The sequence below is a fragment of the Xiphophorus hellerii genome, chromosome 5, assembly GCF_003331165.1.
Source record: "Xiphophorus hellerii strain 12219 chromosome 5, Xiphophorus_hellerii-4.1, whole genome shotgun sequence".
NCBI lineage: Eukaryota > Metazoa > Chordata > Actinopteri > Cyprinodontiformes > Poeciliidae > Xiphophorus > Xiphophorus hellerii.
In genome coordinates this window covers 17648791-17667742 of record NC_045676.1, presented here as the reverse complement: position 1 = coordinate 17667742, position 18952 = coordinate 17648791, and the positions used below count along the sequence as shown (strand labels likewise).

Genomic DNA, 18952 nt, shown 5'->3' with positions numbered 1-18952 from the left:
CAGAACAGAAGTGACAGAACAGAAAAAGACATACTATAATAAGTTATTATTATTATTATTATTATTATTATTATTATTATTATTGCTTGTAGCTAACTAAGGTAAAGTAATTAAGTTTTGTTGCTATGATTAAACTTTGATTTTTTTTTTTAAGTCCCCTCTCACGTTTATTCAACAGAAAATAAAATAAAATAAAAATAATAGCTAAATGAAAATGCCAAATAAGGAGAAAGAAAAAAAAGGCATCAAATCTTTTACCTAATTCCGACTATTCCTTTTATTAAAAAAAAGAAAAAGAAATAGTTTGTAGGCAGCCAAATGTGAGCGCATTTAATGTGCCTCTCCGTAATTCGGTAATACAGAATGACATGGGAAACTGAAACAACCGTTGCCACATTTTGTCAAGCGTTATTTAACTTTGTTATGTTAGCATAGGCTACCCGACGTAGGACAGACAATCAACCGAAAACATTTCACTCTAATTTTAGAATCAATCTGCAGCTTTTTATCTAATTTTTATTTTAAATGACTGAAATAATTTATTTTTAAATTTATGTTATTCGGTAAAAAAAAAAATCTTTCTTTCTTTCTTTCTTTCTTTCTTTCTTTCTTTCTTTCTTTCTTTCTTTCTTTCTTTCTTTCTTTTTCTTTCTTTCATTTATCTTTGTTTTTAGCAAAAGTGCCGAATAGTATCATTTGTGGAATTTAGACCTAAGCTTTCATGCCATAACTTACTATTAACTCATGACAGGTGTTTAGATATAAAATGGGGTATACACAGTAAATGCAAAAATTGATGATAATAATAAAGATTATCATCTTTAATATAAAATGTAACTATAGGTTGCATTTGCAAAAATATTTCCAGGGGTACTGCGGTTAAGCTATGCAGGTAACTTTCTAAACTAAATAAATGAATGGGTTCGTATTGTCAAAATGTCTAACATTTTCATTAAACACTTAGCAGACAAGTATTCAGTTTCTGCCTCTTGTTGTTTTGTTTGTTTGTTTTCTTGCCTGTTTGTTTAGTTGTGTTTTTTTGTTTTTGTTTGCTTGGTTTTTTTTATTTATTTTTTTTCAATACCATCACGTCCATGGTTATTGACTTTTTCCCTTTATTTTTCTTTTTATTAATTAATTAATTTAGTTATTTATTTTCATTGTTGGCGTTACATAAGTTTAGTGAGACGATTCAGTAATCGGATCCAATCGAATTCATTCGCTGCGCAGATAAAAAAAACCAAAAAAAAACAGGCCACCATTTTACTCCAGAAAAAATACCCCGGCTCCTCCTCCACTTAGAAACCCTATTCACGTAGCAACGGCTGAGCCAATGGCCATCCAGTCCGTGGTTCCTCCGACGGCGGTTCCTTAGCAACGCTATAAAAAATGTGCTGACGTCCATTCTGTTCGGTACTATTATGGTCTGTCGGGAATTCTGGAGGAGGAAGGGGAGTGAAGTACAGTGAGAGGAGGGGGGATATCTGCTCAACTAGCGCCCATCAGGCTAACGGTAGGTAGCACTGGAGTAAACATGGAGCTGTCTGCCGTCGGGGAGAGGGTATTCGCGGCCGAGTCTATCATCAAGCGGAGGATAAGGAAGGTAGGAGGGAGGCATATCTGCTCTGCTCTCCTCTGCCGGAGAGCCGAATACAGCGTTAACATCAGCGTAGTGTAACACTGCGGTTGCCTCTGCAAGCTAACCCGAGTCCTGCTCTGTTTCTGATGGCACGCAGGGTCGCATTGAGTACCTGGTGAAATGGAAGGGATGGTCGCCCAAGTAAGTATCGCTGCACCGCTTCTTATACATGTTTTCGAGCCGCTGCAGAGCTGTCTGTGCACTGACCGTGGTTAGCTCGCCGAAGCTAGCGGGATTAAAATCAACTCAATGGGTTTTTAGCTCTGGTGCTAACGAGTCTGCTCACAGACCTGTCAGTCTGATTTAATGCTCTGCTCCGCAGATACAGCACTTGGGAGCCAGAGGAGAACATTTTGGACTCCCGTTTGTTTGCCGCTTTCGAACAGAGGTAATTATAATATGACGACGTATGTTAGCATTTCTGGATACAACAAGTGAACATAATATATGCAGTAAGCGTGCAACCGTGCACTTTGCTCCCATGACACCTCATTATGGATGTGTGTTGGTGTTTTCTTTCCGCAGAGAGCGTGAGCGAGAGCTGTATGGGCCCAAAAAGAGGGGACCGAAACCAAAGACGTTTCTACTTAAGGTGAATTTATAATGGCATTTTGTTCTTACCAGTTTTTTGGCTTCCTCATGTTGACTTTGTCTTTTTTTTATGTTTGTTTTTTGGGGGAGTTGTTTGGTAAGAACGAACAAAAGATGCAAAAGAAGGGAAGAATAACTTTGTTTGACCACATATATATATATATATATATGTATGTTAACAATTCCATATTTGTGTCTTTTGGTATTGGAAATAGTCTTCTTGTTCCCTGTTGTCTGCTGAGACATTCATTTTTGTTCCCTGTTTAAAGTATCTGCAGCAGAAATATTAGTAATGATAATTCATATAAATAAGTAGAAATTCTTTTGGAGGTTCAACTGCTGTTAAAGTCATCTACCACCACAGCACCTTTGACCTCAACCTTATATTTCTCATCCTTAATTAGTTCTACATGCAGCACAGACTGGCTTACAGCCAGAGAACCAATAATGGCTTAATTTTATTAAGTCAGTTGAAGTTGGGATGAAGTACTCATTTTATTTATTTTCTTTCTTAATTTCTGTTGTAATTCTATCAATCTTTCCTGAGCTCAGTGTGCTTAGCACACGGTTAAAATGTTCCAACTGGATTTCCCTTTATTTCTTTTGTAATCTACAAATACAAAATTAATTCAAGCTATTTTGGGGGTCAGTTTATTTTCTCTTAAGCTTAGAAGAATTTTTTAAAACAATTTCTTGAATATGAAGCCTAATATTTGTTGACATTAGATTAACTATATGAAGTTTTTTTTTTGGTTTTTTTAAAAATCATTTTAATTATTCTTTTTTGAGAGGAAGGGTCAATCTTACTGTTGCATTCTTGCTATAAACCACCTAAAAATGCTGTTAGTTTCTGAATTACTTATCAGTAGTTAAAGTGCACCTAAAATGTTTCTAGTTTGTCAATGATGTGAGAGCTGGAAATCATAATTTGTGAAACTAGTCAAAAACGTAGCAGCTTGCTGTCATGGCAACTGAAAAAAATTGCTTGATTAATAATTTGTAAGGAAAGCTTTTTGTTGCACTTGTTTGGTTTAATCCGTGATTTAATCTAAACAGAAAATATGTTTGTCTCAGAGCTGATGATGCTGTGTCTTGTAATATCACAGTGGTATGTGATAGAAAAGCACCTTGACATTTGAAGATTTCCTTTATAAAACACCAACATTATTGTCATGTCGTTTAATAAAAAAAATAAAATAAAAGAATTTCTTTTTGTGTAGCTTAAAAATGCCTTTTTAATATTTTCATCTAGGCGCAGGCTAAAGGTAAAACCAAGTCTTATGAGTTCAGGAGCGAAGCAGTGCGAGGGATGCACATTACGTACCCAACCCCCGAGCCGGTCTTCACCCCCAGGGCTAGAGAAGGCCTGAGGGCTGTCGTTCCCACCATCTTCCCGCCGAGCGCCGTCAACCGTGGAGAAAGCATGCGCGTGCGACCTTCTGAACTGAGTCTCCACGGGCACCAGCGATCTTCCCTTCAACATACTGATTCAGACGGCAGCGTCCAGGCACCCAAAAAAAGGGGGCCGAAGCCAAAGCCTCGCTTTGTAGACGGCGACTTCAGCCCGGTCGTCTCTGAGCCACACAAGAGAAGAGCGGAGGAGGAGGACGAGGAGGAAGAGGAGAGACACGGTCCTCACAAACTGTCCAAGTTCCAGGGAGATGAGGAGATGAGGTTGCAGAAGCTGGCCCACAGACACTCAGAGAACCACAAACACCACCAGCACCACCACTATTGTCATCATCATCATCACCACACACAGAAAGTCTCCCACGAGCAGCTCCACTCTCACCGGAGCCTGGAGCCACACAGGACTACAGACGGCTCCAGCTACCTGGTGGCGGCGCACCTCAAGCACCACCACAAAGCGAGCCGCGGCCCACCCACCGAGTTCCCGCCGATGGAGAAGCCTTACTTTCTGGACAGGCAGTCTCCGACCAGGTTCGATGACAGCCAGGACCAAACGGCCTGGAGGCCGTGCCTCAGCAACGTGGAGAAGGTGCTGGTGACGGACGTGACCGCCAACTTCCTGACTGTCACCATCAAGGAGAGCAGCACCTCCAAGGGCTTCTTCAAGGACAAAAGATGATTCTGGAAGTTTATGGGATATTTAAGCAAAGCTGTTTTTGTATGTAATGTATAAAGGAGTATTATATAAAGTCTGGTATATATTTAATGTTTTGACCAAATGATATGAGGTCCGTTTTACCTGAGGTGTTGGTGAATGTGACGTTTCCTTTGCAGCAGAATGCTGCTTTCTGTACAGAGCTCCTAAATTTCACTATTTTTCCATCTAAAACCAGCTAGAATGTTTTTTTTTCCCCTCATATCTTCCAAGCTGAGTTCAAAAGAAAAAGATACCCATGTCTTATATTTAATCTATTATTTGAACTGGTTATCCTGACAGTGTATCTGTAAAACTAAAAAAACTGGAGCACTTTGAATACAGTAGTATTAAAAAATTGTTTTGTTTTGTCCTAAAGAGTTTTGTAATGTCTTGTTTTTTTGGTTTTTTTTTAAAATTAAACCTATTTTTTTTTTCCTTCAAGGTGCATTTATCAATTTTTTCCCAAGAATATACATCATTTTACATTTTTCATAGATATGTTTGCCGTAACAGAAAGTTGTCAGATTGCTTTTTAGATGCTTTTCAATAAATCAGTTGAGTTTGCATGTATGCGTTATTTTTTATTTTTTTATTTTAATACAGCCATGAGACACTAACGTCCCGAATTCCGTATCGACTGCGTACCGCTTTACTCTGCGCTCTCCATTCATAAAAAGCATATGGTTTGATTTGTAAACATAATATATAATAGTAATAAAGAGTTTGAACACGGGTATTTATTAATTATTTTATTTTATTTTGCTGTCCATTGTTACTCAGAAAAAAAAATCTACAACTAGAAAAATACGTGAACTACACTCTTATACATTAGAAAACATTTTGTATTAGTTTGAAGGACAATAATAGGATTAAAAGTTTTTGCTTTCTTTTTTTTTAAGATCCCTTCGTGAAATTCGTGTCCCGTCGTTCCTGGTCGTTTTCTGCAAGCAGAGGGGAAAAAAATAAATAAATATAAGATCGTGTTTGATTAACGCAAAAATAAGCAAATTAATTCGTGACGCAGTGTGACGGCCTGACGTGTGTTTTGTTTTTACTTCAACAGCTGGAGAAAGAAGCAGCATCTTTTCACCGTCAGCGCTTTAGCGTGCAGGTTTAATAGACCGCAGTCACACGGCACTTTATTTCCAAACTTGACCTGAGAAAGGTTCGTCTGAACTGAGCTGAGCCATAAACGCAACTACACATAGAAAAAAAAACAATAATAATTTTTTGGGGGGAAAAAATTACAAACGTCATGGAAGAAAGCTATAGGGGACATGCTTTGTTGGCATTCAAGAAAGTCCACGAAGAGGATAATTTGACACAGGGACTATAAGCTCTGCTGTGGCCTCGTAAGGAATTCATTAAAATGTTTGAATAGACGACGAAGGCCTGCAAATTATGAGTGCAAAGCGTTGATTTTATTAGCGAATTTGGCAGCGCACGGATTGGATCCGAAAACTGAATGTGGAAAGACAGGCGGAGACCTTGGTGCTCAGACCGGGTGTCCGTAGTTCCTGTCGCAGCGCGGGGGGCAGTGGGGGTTCAGCCAGTACTCCATGTTGGTCTCCTGGGCCCTCTGGTCCAGCGCCTGCATGCGGAGCAGATGCTCCTGTGGAGAGATGCAGAGTCACCCGAAGGAGACATGTGGGGAAAAAAGATAAATAAATAAGCTGGAAGAAGCCCTCTGGGCTGACGGATGTTATTGCTCGTTTTCACAGTTTGCTAAATTGTCACTTTTCAGGGATGGATCGCAGAATCAGAGTGAAATCCCTCTGATTCAGCTCCAGTTCAACTGGAGAATGAAACTAGATGAGTACAGAAACGCATGACTTGTGTGAGTTTATTGAGTTTTTTAAATTATTATTATTTTTAACAGCTTTGCAAAAAAAAAAATACTAGACACTGGAACACGATAGTCCTTCCCATGAAAGTAAACTTCTGCAGACACCACATAATAACCTCAGGTCTCCTTATAATAACAATGATAACGTCCCTTTAGCGAACCCATAAAAGAAGGTTGAACTGTTTTTTACGGTGGAAACAGTGATAGCGACCCCATCAAAATAAGATAGAAAAAAAACAACAACTGATTGCCATAATTTCTTCAAAGTGAAATCTGGTCTCAAACTGACATCCAGTAACAGGATGGTGAAGAAAAACCTCAAGTAGACGCATCAAACTCAAACTGATGTTTCACTGCTTCCAGAAATAAACATGGCCATAATTCAAAGTTTCCAAACAAACATGATGATTCTCATTATCACAGCTCACAGCAACTCGATGCACAAAACGCTGTTTCACATTCATATCCACTCAGAGTAGAAACTTTAGTGCTATCCAGTCTTTGTTTCTGACAGAATTTTTGTTTGTAAGTACTGATACGGTTTACTGCAAATGCACACTTTGCATTACATTTAAAGACTCCATGTTTTGCATTTATTTATTGCTTTTTATTATTATTATTATTATTATTATTATTATTATTAGAACTGCAGTTGAAAAGCAGAAGCATGGCCAGTGGCACTCTTTGCTTGAATTACTCCCTGGTTGCCTTCTTGCATCCCGTCGTTGACTTTTTCCTTTTCCTGCTCCCACACAGACAAACAAATGAAATATAAACTCCCCCGAGAAAGCCAGTTCTGCAAAACACAAATTTGTAATCATGTCATCAAGAGGCATTTATTTGTTCAATGTTAATTTCAGAGACTTCCAGTCTGACACTATTTTCAGTGTAATTAGCCTTTTTCCATCAATGGTGTGTTTTGTGACAGTGTTTACACTGTGCACAGCACTGGGGGGGGGGAAACACATTCCACATTCACTGGACGTGCAAAAATCAATAAGCTTGGACCGCCCACACAGCCTGTGCCGCCCTGGGCAATAAGCCACATCACCCATATTATGAGTTGTACAATCATATTTATTCATCTGTGTGATTTTAAAAAAAAAAAAAATATTATTCTAAGTATTAAACTACAGTTCAGTGTAATTTAGTTAAATTAAGTTTTATAAACGGTTCATGCATTTGGGAAAAACATGGGCGTACACAGCACTTTCTACAGTTACTGCCTTTCTTCATGAGATGCGAGAAAAAAGATCAGGAAGCAAATTTCTACATTAGAAACCATAGAGAATCCATCCTTTAAGTTGAGCACGTTTAGTCAGTTGGGGTTTGTGGGGTTTCACAATAACGACATTTCAATAAAATCTGTTTTGCAAATAGGATAACACTTAGTTTTCTCCTACAACAATACTGAGAGAGGGATCTTTCAGTATTCTTAATTTTCCCACTCTCTCTGGGTTCTCCATAGTCCTGGGTCTTCTTTCATGGTTCCTTCTCTTTGTTTAGTCTGATGGGAACATTTCAGTCCTCTGTGGTTTATTCTGCAAACACAACCTCACAGCTGAACAGCTTTTCCTTTCCCACCGTCCACAGTTCTGCAGCTCCCAGTAGCTCTGAAGCTTTTTCTTTATATTTCCCTTGCCGTCCTCCTTACACTACCTGGTGCCAAGATCCAATTCCAGTTGTTTGAAATGACTACATATTCATCTGACCCTCTATATGAAGAAGTTTAGACGAGAAGTTATTTCGTGAAGTAATTTCACTCATTCTCCTTATCTGAATATCATGTTCACTTGTCTTTCCCATTTTGAAGAACAAAATACAAGAAACTGACCCACCTGAGTGTCACATAAACTAAATAGCCCATACTAAAGGAAAGCGATTGATTGCTGATTTACAAGTTTTAGACGCTCTGATCCACTCAATAAAATAAAGCCTAAGTTATAAAGAAATGTTAGATATTTAACGGAGTGAAATATACTCTGTAATGTGAGATATTTTATGATTGGGTTCTTCTTGCTTCTCGTCTTACCCTCATCGGTTCATCGGGGTGGCCGGCCTTCACCGGCCTGTCCTGCCTCTTGCTGCGAAGAAGCTGCTTGGCAAACTTCTCCCCGATGATGGGATTGGCAACTGAGGAGGAAACAAACAGTTTGTCTGCACAGGTCATTGTCTTGTGATACACTCGCCCCCCCGGCTCTGGCTGAAGCGATTTCCAAACAGGACTGCAGTTTTTCAGCTCCTGGCTGTGTGGATGTGAGTCAGAGTGCTTCCTCCTGGTATTCTCAGCTTGCAGTTTAACCTCAGCCTGTTTTTGTTTGTCTTCCCATAAACATGCCAGCTGTTTTTGTCACAGCTGGGTATTGGCTAATCAGAACAACATCCTTCCTCAACCAGGGCAGCTTGTTTTTTTTTTGTTTTTTTTTACCCCCACAGCCAATCCCAGAGGAGCAGCTCCTGTAAACACTGGTCTTTGCAGAATGAAGACTCTCTGTCCCCCCCCTCTCTCTCTCTCTCTCTCTTTCTGAATCTAGGGCTGTGTTTGGAGGCCGGGTCGGTAACAAAGTGCTCATTCATCCTTCACACTCCCTGGAGAGGGACTCCGAGCAGCACGTGACCCCAGCATGCAGCCGGGGAGGCTCTGTCTTCTTCTGGCGCATGAGCGAGCTGCAGGGGAACGGTACCTACTTCTGTCAACATCGGGGCCCCGTCTGGTGCAGGTTCTGCTGCAGCCGGGGCCTCACAGCAATACGTGGCAATTGTCTCGTCCAGAAATGTGGACATTAAAAAGAAACCACGCAATTTGAAACCCAGGAGTTTTAGTGAGCTTGGAGAAAGCAAAAACAACATGCTTTGGATAATAAAATAACTAGCCTTGTTTATTTTAGCAAAAATCAAAAATATGTTGTTTCTAATCCCATCTGTCTTCAAAAATAAACAGTCTTGCAAAAATAATGATACGTTTTTCCTTCACAATCTGTATAAAGAAGCTTCCCAGTTGCTGGGGGGGGGGGGGGGGGGGGACCCAGTTAAGATACACAATAAGTATATTAAATAGTGCTAATATCTCTCTGCTTTTCTCTGTGACTCTGATTTTACCTTCAGCTTTATTTCCAGATGCAATCCTACCTGTTTCAGTGGCCAGCAGGACCAGGCACAGCAGAAACACCACCAGCTCCTTCTTCATCTTTCCTGCCTGAGTCTTCACGGCTCTTAGCTCCACACTGCAGCTCAGAAGGTGTGAAGGGGGGAAATTTCTCCTCCCTGTCTTCCTCCCCCTTCTCCTCGCCCACAAACTTGGGAGAGGTTTGTGGGTGAGGAAGAAGTTTACATACAGACCAAATGTATGTAAATTTCCGAATTTGAAGAAAGTGAGAAAGAAAATGTGTATGTCTTTTTATTCGGTCAATATAAATTTCTTGTTTCAACTGTATTTATTTCCAGACAAGCAGGCTAGGTTTTGAGAAATATTCCTGGTTTTATTTTAATTGTTACATTTTATTATTATTGTTTGTATTTCTTTCACACATTTTAAGCAAAGTTCAGTTCTGTACCTCTTCCCTAAATTTAAATTATATCAGTTCCATATAAATCCACTCCTCCCTTTCTCATGTGTCACTGTGACCTTTATCAACTAGGGCTCTGTCAGTAACAGGTTGCCAGTCTGCAGTCACTTTATTAGGTTCATCTGTTGAAAGTGGCAAAGACGACCTGCTGAAACGATAATGATGCTTTGGAATGGGGAAAGAAGAGGACTTAGTAAACATCATGCATGTACACCAAAATCTGCAGCAATTGCATAACTTTTTAATCAATATGGATCCAAATGTATGAGGTATGTGTCCAACACCTTACCAAGCTACATTGTGAAGAATTAAGCTTGCAGCTCTGGCTGCAAAACAAGGTCCAACCCAGAATAGGCAAATTTGACCTAATAAAGTTCAGCTAGTCTCCTACATATGACGCTTAGTGCCTCTCCGTTATATCATCTTTGCTGCTGTAAAAGCTTTTTTTTTTTTTTTTTTTTTAAGAAATGCTTATTTTTTCATCAACTTTTTCGTAGCACAAATTGCACAGCATGGCCAAGTTCAGGTATTGAATTAAAGTGAACCAAAAAAAAAAAAAATCTGCTGCCAAGACCTTAAGCCCAAAGTCTGACTTACTAAGGAGCAAAACTGGAAAGAAATGAGTTGTGGTACAAGACATTTGCTCAGTGAAGTAGAGGATTGGGTTAATAAAAACATCGCTTAAACAAATTTCAGCAAGTCGAGTCAATAATATAGCACATTGATTTAATAAAAATACTGAAAGTGAGAAAACCCTTCAGAAAAACATGTCATTTTATTAGGGGAGTGACGAATGGCAAGCATGTGGAGGAGTGTCCACTAGATGGCAGTGCTAACGCACACACCAATTGATTATTTTAGCTGCTGCTAAAATAATCATTCTCAGGAAAACTTGACACGTTTTCCTGAGAATGTATTTGATTCATGAAATGATTTATATGAGATACCATCTGAGGAGAAATACTACCTTCATGGCTCGTTAAAACTGGGTTGGGATTTTAAACAAATGTGAAACGCTTATTAAGATTTAAAATAAAACATTTCTATGCGATTACTTTTTTTCGTGTGTCAAACAGGAATGTGGAGAGCACTCTTTTTGTGTCATCACTTCCGTTTCCACATCTCATGGTTTCTTGCTCATCATTGCGTTTCTAGAAGCGTGGGTAGTTTAATAACCACTTTGCCTTGATTCATTCCGGGGAAGCAGGAGACCGCAGATGTTGTCCTCTCATTGTGTGAATGTGTCATTGTGCCACCGGATCTCAACACTGCGCATGCGTAAGCTTGACCTCAGGCAAGCGCACCAAAGATAATTTATTAAATGTGAGATGAGGTCTACGACTACGTCTGTGTTCGCTCAAATTGATGGATAGAATAGAATAGAAAACCACGAACATGTATTTTAATCGTTTCATTGCGTCACCTGAAATATTTTTATTGTGGTCAATATCTTGTAAAAAATCACAACAAAGACATCCCAACTGTTCAAAAATATTTATATTTTCAAATATTTCGCCATTATTTTTCAAGCTGAATTATGTAAATTTAGGCTGCATGGGTCTGCAGCCTAAATTTACCAAATCTGTATATACATAAAACATTATTAAGCAATCACCAAAAGTAAGATTTAAAAATGGCTTTTAAGAGTTTACTAATAATACTTTAATAATACTGACAGGAAACGTAACGTTGCAATTTATTGTAATTGAATTAAATTTGTAGGGGTGAACTATCTTCGCGTGTAAACCCTCTTTGCAGGAGTTACGTCAGCGTAAGAACTTCGTGTTTCGACGTGATGCCGTCCTCTTCCTGTTTGTAGTTTTTCCTCTTCAAACTACAAAGCAGCATCCTGTTGATGCCAGTGAACATGAGTCGTCGCTTGGTGGTGACTCTGCGCTTCTCTTCTCCCATTTGCGCTCCTTGAAAGCCCGTCGCTCGCGTCCGGGCCGCAGCAGCGATGTGCCCGGAGGGGGGCGAGGCGAGGGAGGACTGCGGCTCCCGGGAGGAGTGGACGCTGCTGTTCTGGACCTCTCTGGCCGTCATCGTCCCGGTCATCCTGACGCTGTGGTGCAGCGCGCAGCGCTCCAAGAGGAAGACCTACATGAAGGAGTTCTTCAGGAAGAGCAAACACGGCTGGCACTACACGGACCTGTTCAACAAGCCCACCTACTGCTGCGTCTGCTCGCAGCACATCCTGCACGGAGCTTTCTGCGACTGCTGCGGCGTGTGCGCCGACGAGCAGTGCCTGCGCCGGGCCGACAGGAGCCTCCCCTGCAAAGAGATCTTGGCCCCGTCTCGCCCTGACGGATCCACGGAGCACCGCTGGGTCCGCGGAAACGTGCCGCTGGCTAGTTACTGTGCTGTGTGCAAGCAGCAGTGTGGGACTCAGCCTAAGCTCTGCGACCTCAGGTACCACAGATGTCAGACAGGATCAAACAAGTAGAGTAAACGCATCACTGTGACTTCATTAAGGTTTCAGATCAGTGGTGTCCAAAGTCGGAAACATACAGATAATGAGTACAACTTTATCTATATACGCACATTAAAAAAAAAAAAGCTACACATGTAGATTAATTAACATTAATCTTTCAGTCCATTAAGATTAGCAGATGATCCAAAATATCGATAACCATGCAAAGTCGGTATAGGTGTCAAATCGGTACTTGTGCGGTAAAATCGATCCCAGCAAAGCTATTCCAAAAAGTTACATGTTTAGGAATTTTACACATATTTTTTTTTGGAAAATGTGATTGAAATTTTACTTGTCAAACAAATTGGAATGTTGTGGTCTCACATTAAACCTTCAATAAAATGAAGCAAAAACAAGATTATTAATGATAGACATCCTATGATAACAAAATGTTTTCTGTAGGATAGAATTATATTCTGTAGACATTTTTGGTCTTTCCTATTAATACATAACCAATATTAATACATAACCAAAATTTCCTTGGTTTTACCTGGTGATGAGCAGAGATACTGTATTTCTTCATTTTGTATTCATATTTGAAAGCTTTATGTTCCAAGATATTCATTACTTTTTACCAATGCTGTGTGTGACGCTGAAACTTCACTGTTTATACTTTCGAGCTTCTCTAACGTCTGGTTTTCATCTAATCCTGGGATGTTGACAGAACTTGTCTGACAGCCGGAGAACAAACCCGGTTTAAACAATGGAAAGACGTTCCACCTTATTTCTAGTTCAATGTCTTCTTAACTTACAAATAAGGAGGCATGTTAGAAAAAATGCATTATGCATTTGGAAGAATTTAAACAGCAAGATTAGGCTATGCAAAAATAAAACGTAATATAAAAAAGTTGGTCATTTAAAGAGGTAAGTTTGAGGTCAGAATGGGATTGATTAGAACCGCTCCCTCTACCCTCCCGTCTGATGAACTGCTGCTGTTGTCAAACGTGTGCAGGCTTGATGTTGCTCTACTCAACTCCCCATTCGTGGTTTGACCCCAAACTGTCATGGTGCGTCTCCCTCTGCGCCTCCTTTTCAGGTGTGTCTGGTGTCAGACCACAGTCCACGACGACTGCATGGACGGCTTAGCGGACGCAGAAACGTGCGACCTGGGCGAGTTCCACAGCCTCATCATCCCTCCTCACTACCTCCACCTTGTCAACAAGCTGCGCCGCCGGCACCCTGACGAGTTCACCAAGGTGCGACGAACGTGACGTGGATCTCCTGAGTCGCTTCCTTTTCCTAGAGCGGTGGAGAAAGTGAATATCACATCGCTGTTTTTTTTTTTGTTTGTTTGTTTGTTTTCCCTGCAGTTGGGGGCTTCCTGTGGCAGAAGCTGGACACCTGTGTTGGTGTTGGCCAACACACGGAGCGGCAACAACATGGGGGAGGCTCTGCTGGGAGAGTTTCGAACGCTCCTCAACCCCGTGCAGGTCAGCTTCTGCCTTCCTCCAGGTTAAGCCTGTCGTAATAAGCATTTAATCAATTAATCGCGTGATAAATTAAAATGAGCTCGATATTTTCCATTCTGATTATTGATATTTTTGTTTACAGACTTTATAATCCATTTTATTCATGGCGTTGGTTTTAAGCATTTTTTTTTTATTTCTGGTTTATTAGTTGTTCTTGATTCTTGTGTTTTATTTTGTCCATTTAATATGTAGTCCAGTTGTGGTCTAAAATGTTCTTTACAAGATTTAAAAGTTCATCGTTTTTTGAGAGAGCAAACGTTCTTCATTAAGCCATTATCAGTGTATTACTTAAAAATTGTCTGTAAAACACATCAACTTTTATCGCAATAGTTACTGGGACAATTTATCATGCAGCACAAATCGTTGTCGTGTCAGGCCGACTTCAGGTGCGTCAGCCTCAGATTTGATCAGAACGGCTCTGTCCTTTTCCAGGTGTTTGACCTATCTGAGCTGACTCCTTCCAAAGCCCTCCAGCTGTGCACCCTGCTGCCCCCGGGCAGGGTCCGGGTGTTGGTGTGCGGAGGTGACGGCACTGTGGGCTGGGTCCTGGATGCAGTAGATGCAATGAAGCTCAAGGTACGATGATGAGGTTTTGTTCAGCTTTGATGAAGTCCAGAGCTTTTCAGAAATCCTGAAAAACCACAGGGAGTCTGGCTCCTTGGAAGAAAAATGAACGAGAAAGGTACAACTTAAAAAAATAAAAAGGGAAAACCATGGTAATGCACTATTTTGTGATGATCTATCATATGAAATCTAAATAAAACTAAAACATTTATGGTTAAAATTTTACGAATTGAGCATTTTGTTTTTCAAAGCAGCATATGTCACCTTTTTTTTTATTTATGTTTTTTATTATGCTGCTTTTCTTTCAGGACCAGGATCAGTTTATCCCCAGGGTGACCATCCTTCCTCTGGGGACAGGAAATGACCTTTCCAACACTCTAGGCTGGGGAGCCGGGTACGCTGGGGAGATCCCAGTGGAGCAGGTTCTCCGTAACGTTCTGGACGCAGAAGTGGTCAAAATGGACAGGTAGGGGTCCAGAACTACATGTTTTTTAGTTTAAAAATTTTTTAAATAGTTTAGCTGAACAGTTTGAACATGAATGTGGATACTCTTCTTGGTCGTTTCAATGCTGCTCATCTGCACAATAACAATTTTCAGATGGAAGGTCCAAGTAGCGTCAAAGGGGGTCTACTTTCGGAAACCAAAGGTGATATACGTACATAAGTTTTTCAAACACACGGCTTTGTATTTCTGTTCAAACGTTTACAAGCCAAAGCTGACCCGCTGAACTTCTCCCCCCTCCAGGTTCTGTCCATGAACAACTACTTCTCTGTGGGGCCGGATGCTCTGATGGCGCTCAACTTTCACGCCCACCGTGAGAAAACACCCTCATTCTTCTCCAGCCGCATCATAAACAAGGTCCCAGCGCCTCGTTTGAATACGCAAATCCCGTTCAAACTTGACCGCACTTGTATTTTCATATGAATACACAGCGACTGGTTGTAAATTTGGTGGCTTTGTCTTTATTTGTCCTGCCTCAGGCCGTGTACTTCCTGTATGGCACCAGAGATTGTTTAGTGCAGGAATGTAAAGATCTGGATAAAAGGATTGAGGTATGGTAAGCTTTGTCATTGTTGACTGTATCTGATCTGTTTTTATTTTAGCCACTAACGCTGCTGAAAGGAGCACAATATAAACTCTCCTAATGAAGCAAAAAGCAGTGAGCTTCAGCTGAGCCAGACTACTGTCATCTTCTTTTATGCAAAGTGAAACTAAGCCTGTAAGCTAGTTTACTAATGCATGCAGTTAGATGAGTTAAAGGGTCCATTTTCATGACAGAGTTGTAATAAAAAGCTAAATGGATGAAGGACATAGTCTGTGATTTGCAGATAATTAAAATCTAAAGTAGTGAAACTAACAAAATAGATTTTATCTAAAGGGAGCAAATGTCGTCATGCAACCCTGGCAACTGGACAAAAACAACCACCTCAGTCAGTCTTACTGAACTGCAGCTGCTGTTCATAGGTATGAATGTTAAACCTTTAGGATTTATTTAAGCCACAGTATTTTAAAGGGGGAATTTTATAGAACAAACATAAATTATTTTTAAAACCAGTCTTTGGGTCCAAATCTTTCAAAATAATCCACATTGCATCCAAATTTAATGCACATATTCAACTAAAGCTTTACTAAGTGCAGTGAAAGGCTCTGGAGCGCCTTTTAACTCTAAAGACTCCACTACGGCTCAGTTTTAATAACACTGAAATCATTTGCACAGTTTACTGGAATGGCTTCAACCTCAACCTGATTGAAAATTTAGGAACTATGAAAAGCTACCAATCGTGTCAGGAAATCAACCAATCTAAACTTTGCCAATTCCAAGAACAACTCCAAAATCTTTCATTTCTCTTTGGAAATCTTGGACCTCTACAGATACAATAGCACTATAATTATGGAAGGTTAAGGAGTTTCACAATGCCTTTTGGACGTCACGTGTGGCTTGCATTCAAAAAATCATTCTGATTAGTTTTACTAAGACAAAACTCACTGATATTTAAATGACATCAGCCCAGGTTTAAACTAACCCTCCTGCAGCTGTAATCTGTAATCAACCGCAGCTTTATGAGAAATAAACCGAAACGCTGAGGATTGATCCATCTTTGAATCATCTCTGTCTTTAATATGAGTTCATCTCCAGATTATAGTACAGATTACTGAAGATGTTGAACTCTCTCACCTTAAATGGTGAAGATTGTTGTTTAAAAGTAAACGCTTAAATAGTTTGATATCACTATGAAACAAAGATAGAACCAAAGTGTTAATTATGAAGCCATCGTTTTTCTGACTTTAATTGTTGATGGCTTTTGCCACCACAGCTGGAGCTGGACGGGGAGAGGGTGGCGCTGCCCAGCCTGGAGGGCATCATCGTTTGCAACATCGGCTACTGGGGAGGAGGCTGCCGGCTCTGGGAGGGGATGGGAGACGAACCCTGCCCCCCGACTCGGTGAGACCTGCTTGGGTGTGAAAATGTAAGAAGAAATCAAATTTTTGAGGGGGCCTCATGTGACGGATGCCCTGAACCCGCAGGCTGGACGACGGGCTGCTGGAGGTTGTGGGTGTGTTCGGTTCTTTCCACTGCGCTCAGATCCAGGTCAAGTTGGCCAACCCTGTGCGACTGGGACAGGCACACACCGTCAGGGTGAGAGCATACCCTTCCTCCCCCTACACACACACCCACACATCTGAATGACAGCATTAGCAGGCCTGTTTGTTGCTCAGCTGATGCGTCTTTGCATGTAAAACAGGTAACTCATCTAGTTGCTTAGGGTGGATTTAAGTGCCAGGTGTGAATGGCCTACTTGTGTCTGAGTCAGCTATTATGCCTTTTATTACCTGCTCTGAACGAGACCTTATTTGCATTTAGGAGCATTTTTAGAGAAGGACTTTTACTTTTACGTCTAGTGTTAATAAATCAGTACACCCCTACTATATTCATAATTTTTCTAGTAGCTATACTTTTTATCAATTATGCACTGTATATATATATTTTCCCGCTGAAAGATGCGTATTATGCGCTAAAACTTCCTTGTGGATCAGTTGCGTGTGATATTCTAACATTTGGGATTTTCAACCTCCAGCTGGTTCTGAAGAGCTCCACCATGCCCATGCAGGTGGACGGGGAGCCTTGGGCTCAGGGGCCCTGCACCATCACCATCACCCATAAGACCCAGACCTTCATGCTGTACCACAGCGCAGAGCAGACAGACGATGACGATGACGAGTCCAGCGCCTCTGATCCGGAGAGCCCAGCCCCTCACGACTCCCCCAGGCCCCCGTGGTTGACTACTACTGTGCAAGCGTGATGCGCCTCAGGCGTCACGAGATCCTAAACGCCTCTTATCATGGTTTCTGTTTTACAGTCCGTCTTCACTGGTCCGCCGTCTGCTTGAGTTTGCCTCCACTTCATACACTGAGTCACAGTTTTGAATCCTCGTTTTGTGTTCTTTGTCCTTTATCTTCGAACCGTCATTTGTTGCAGCTGAGACCTCAGGCATTTACTATCTGGAGCGGTCAGGTGGCGGCGAACATGTTAAGGAAAGCTTTCTGTTTATTTGCACTGATCCCTCGTGCCATATAGATTATAGAGTCTAGACATAACTGTGCTGTATTTATTCTGCTATATTTAAAACTGAGTGTTTCTTTTAGTGAGCCAAATTTAACTCGTCCTCCACGCCCTCTAAAAGCCATGTCAGACCTGCAGCAGGCCATGAAAAGCTGTGATACAAGAAAGAGTCGTGTAAGAGATGACAGAGGCCATCGGCTCTTAGTGATTCATCTTATGTTTTATGGTCTAAACCAGGGGTGTCAAACTCCAGTCCTGGAGGACCGCTGTCCTGCAACTTTTAGATGTGCCTCTGCTGCACCACACCTGAATAGAATAATTAGGTCATTAAGGCTCTGGAGAACTGATCTACACAAGGAGGAGGTAATTAAGCCATTTCATTCCAGTGTTTTGTACCTGTGGCGCATCTAAAAACTGCAGGACAGCGGCCCTTAAGGACTGGAGTTTAACACCTGTGGTCTAAACCAAGCACAAAAGAAAGCTGTCTCTTGTGTTTGTTGCTGAAACTTTGAACGTTTGCTAAAAGATCCGTGAAGGTGACAGAATGGTCACCTCCAAGATTCAGTAACTTGCAGACATGTTCTTGCACCTTGGACCTTTCCACATTTAGTCAAGTTACAATGAGAAACGTCGGTGTGTTTTATTGGGATTTATTGTGATAGACAAGCATGAAGTCCAGCATAACTATGAAATGGAAGGGTAGTGGGAGAGTTTTCAAAATTTTCCTGAAAATATAAAATGCTGGGAATACATTTGTATAACCTGAGTAGGGGCTGTGCTTCCAGTCTTTTGGGCGCTGCCTCTCCTGTATTTAACCCCAATCCTTCTTCCAAGCCCATCTGTCCTAACACAACACCTCCACAGCATACAGGACACTATTTCTATTCTTCTGAGAGCAGTAAGTTGCTCCCAGAATATTGAAAAACATAAATAATTTTTATTCGCCTTCAAACACATGTACTGCTTTCTGTTGGCCTATTACATCAAACCACAATAAAACATACTCAAGTTGGAAATGTTCCAATTTTCACCTTTGGAAGTGACTATCTGTTTAATCATGCGACACTGCTCCTTTAGTTTGCATCTTTGTAGCAGTTTGAGAAGCTTTCCCATGTGCCGAATATTCAGATTCACTAG

General features: G+C 40.9%; 3 protein-coding genes across 3 annotated transcripts; 2 read left to right on the top strand and 1 right to left on the bottom strand.

Moving 5' to 3' along the window:
• Window positions 1-1424: 1424 nt before the first annotated feature.
• Window positions 1425-5058, top strand: cbx8b (chromobox homolog 8b). The gene is made up of 5 exons (XM_032564044.1): window positions 1425-1603; window positions 1737-1780; window positions 1962-2027; window positions 2165-2231; window positions 3483-5058. Exons 1-5 carry the CDS (start codon window positions 1535-1537, stop codon window positions 4317-4319), a joined length of 1083 nt encoding a protein of 360 aa, XP_032419935.1. The 5' UTR covers window positions 1425-1534; the 3' UTR covers window positions 4320-5058.
• A 166-nt stretch (window positions 5059-5224) lies between these two features.
• On the bottom strand, window positions 5225-9427 carry c5h17orf67 (chromosome 5 C17orf67 homolog). Its single transcript, XM_032564045.1, has 4 exons — window positions 9313-9427; window positions 8216-8316; window positions 5825-5949; window positions 5225-5278 (listed from the first exon to the last, which is right to left on the bottom strand). The coding sequence occupies exons 1-3, from the start codon at window positions 9368-9370 to the stop codon at window positions 5833-5835; spliced, it is 276 nt and encodes a 91-aa protein (XP_032419936.1). The 5' UTR covers window positions 9371-9427; the 3' UTR covers window positions 5225-5278; window positions 5825-5832.
• A 2099-nt stretch (window positions 9428-11526) lies between these two features.
• dgke (diacylglycerol kinase, epsilon) lies at window positions 11527-18144 on the top strand. Its single transcript, XM_032562158.1, has 11 exons — window positions 11527-12158; window positions 13256-13415; window positions 13530-13649; window positions 14121-14264; window positions 14561-14718; window positions 14851-14899; window positions 14998-15111; window positions 15234-15305; window positions 16569-16696; window positions 16780-16891; window positions 17331-18144. The coding sequence occupies exons 1-11, from the start codon at window positions 11707-11709 to the stop codon at window positions 17553-17555; spliced, it is 1734 nt and encodes a 577-aa protein (XP_032418049.1). The 5' UTR covers window positions 11527-11706; the 3' UTR covers window positions 17556-18144.
• The last annotated feature ends 808 nt before the right edge of the window (window positions 18145-18952 follow it).

Coding starts and splice junctions, on each gene's coding strand:
- cbx8b (XM_032564044.1), top strand. CDS start 1,535: ATGGAGCTGTCTGCCGTCGGGGAGAGGGTATTCGCGGCCGAGTCTATC. Junction 1,781..1,961: donor TGGAAGGGATGGTCGCCCAA/GTAAGTATCGCT, acceptor TCTGCTCCGCAG/ATACAGCACTTGGGAGCCAG. Junction 2,028..2,164: donor TTTGCCGCTTTCGAACAGAG/GTAATTATAATA, acceptor TTCTTTCCGCAG/AGAGCGTGAGCGAGAGCTGT.
- c5h17orf67 (XM_032564045.1), bottom strand. CDS start 9,370: ATGAAGAAGGAGCTGGTGGTGTTTCTGCTGTGCCTGGTCCTGCTGGCC. Junction 8,317..9,312: donor CCTGCTGGCCACTGAAACAG/GTAGGATTGCAT, acceptor TTTCCTCCTCAG/TTGCCAATCCCATCATCGGG. Junction 5,950..8,215: donor ACCCCGATGAACCGATGAGG/GTAAGACGAGAA, acceptor ATCTCTCCACAG/GAGCATCTGCTCCGCATGCA.
- dgke (XM_032562158.1), top strand. CDS start 11,707: ATGTGCCCGGAGGGGGGCGAGGCGAGGGAGGACTGCGGCTCCCGGGAG. Junction 13,416..13,529: donor ACCCTGACGAGTTCACCAAG/GTGCGACGAACG, acceptor TTTTCCCTGCAG/TTGGGGGCTTCCTGTGGCAG. Junction 15,306..16,568: donor ATCTGGATAAAAGGATTGAG/GTATGGTAAGCT, acceptor TTGCCACCACAG/CTGGAGCTGGACGGGGAGAG.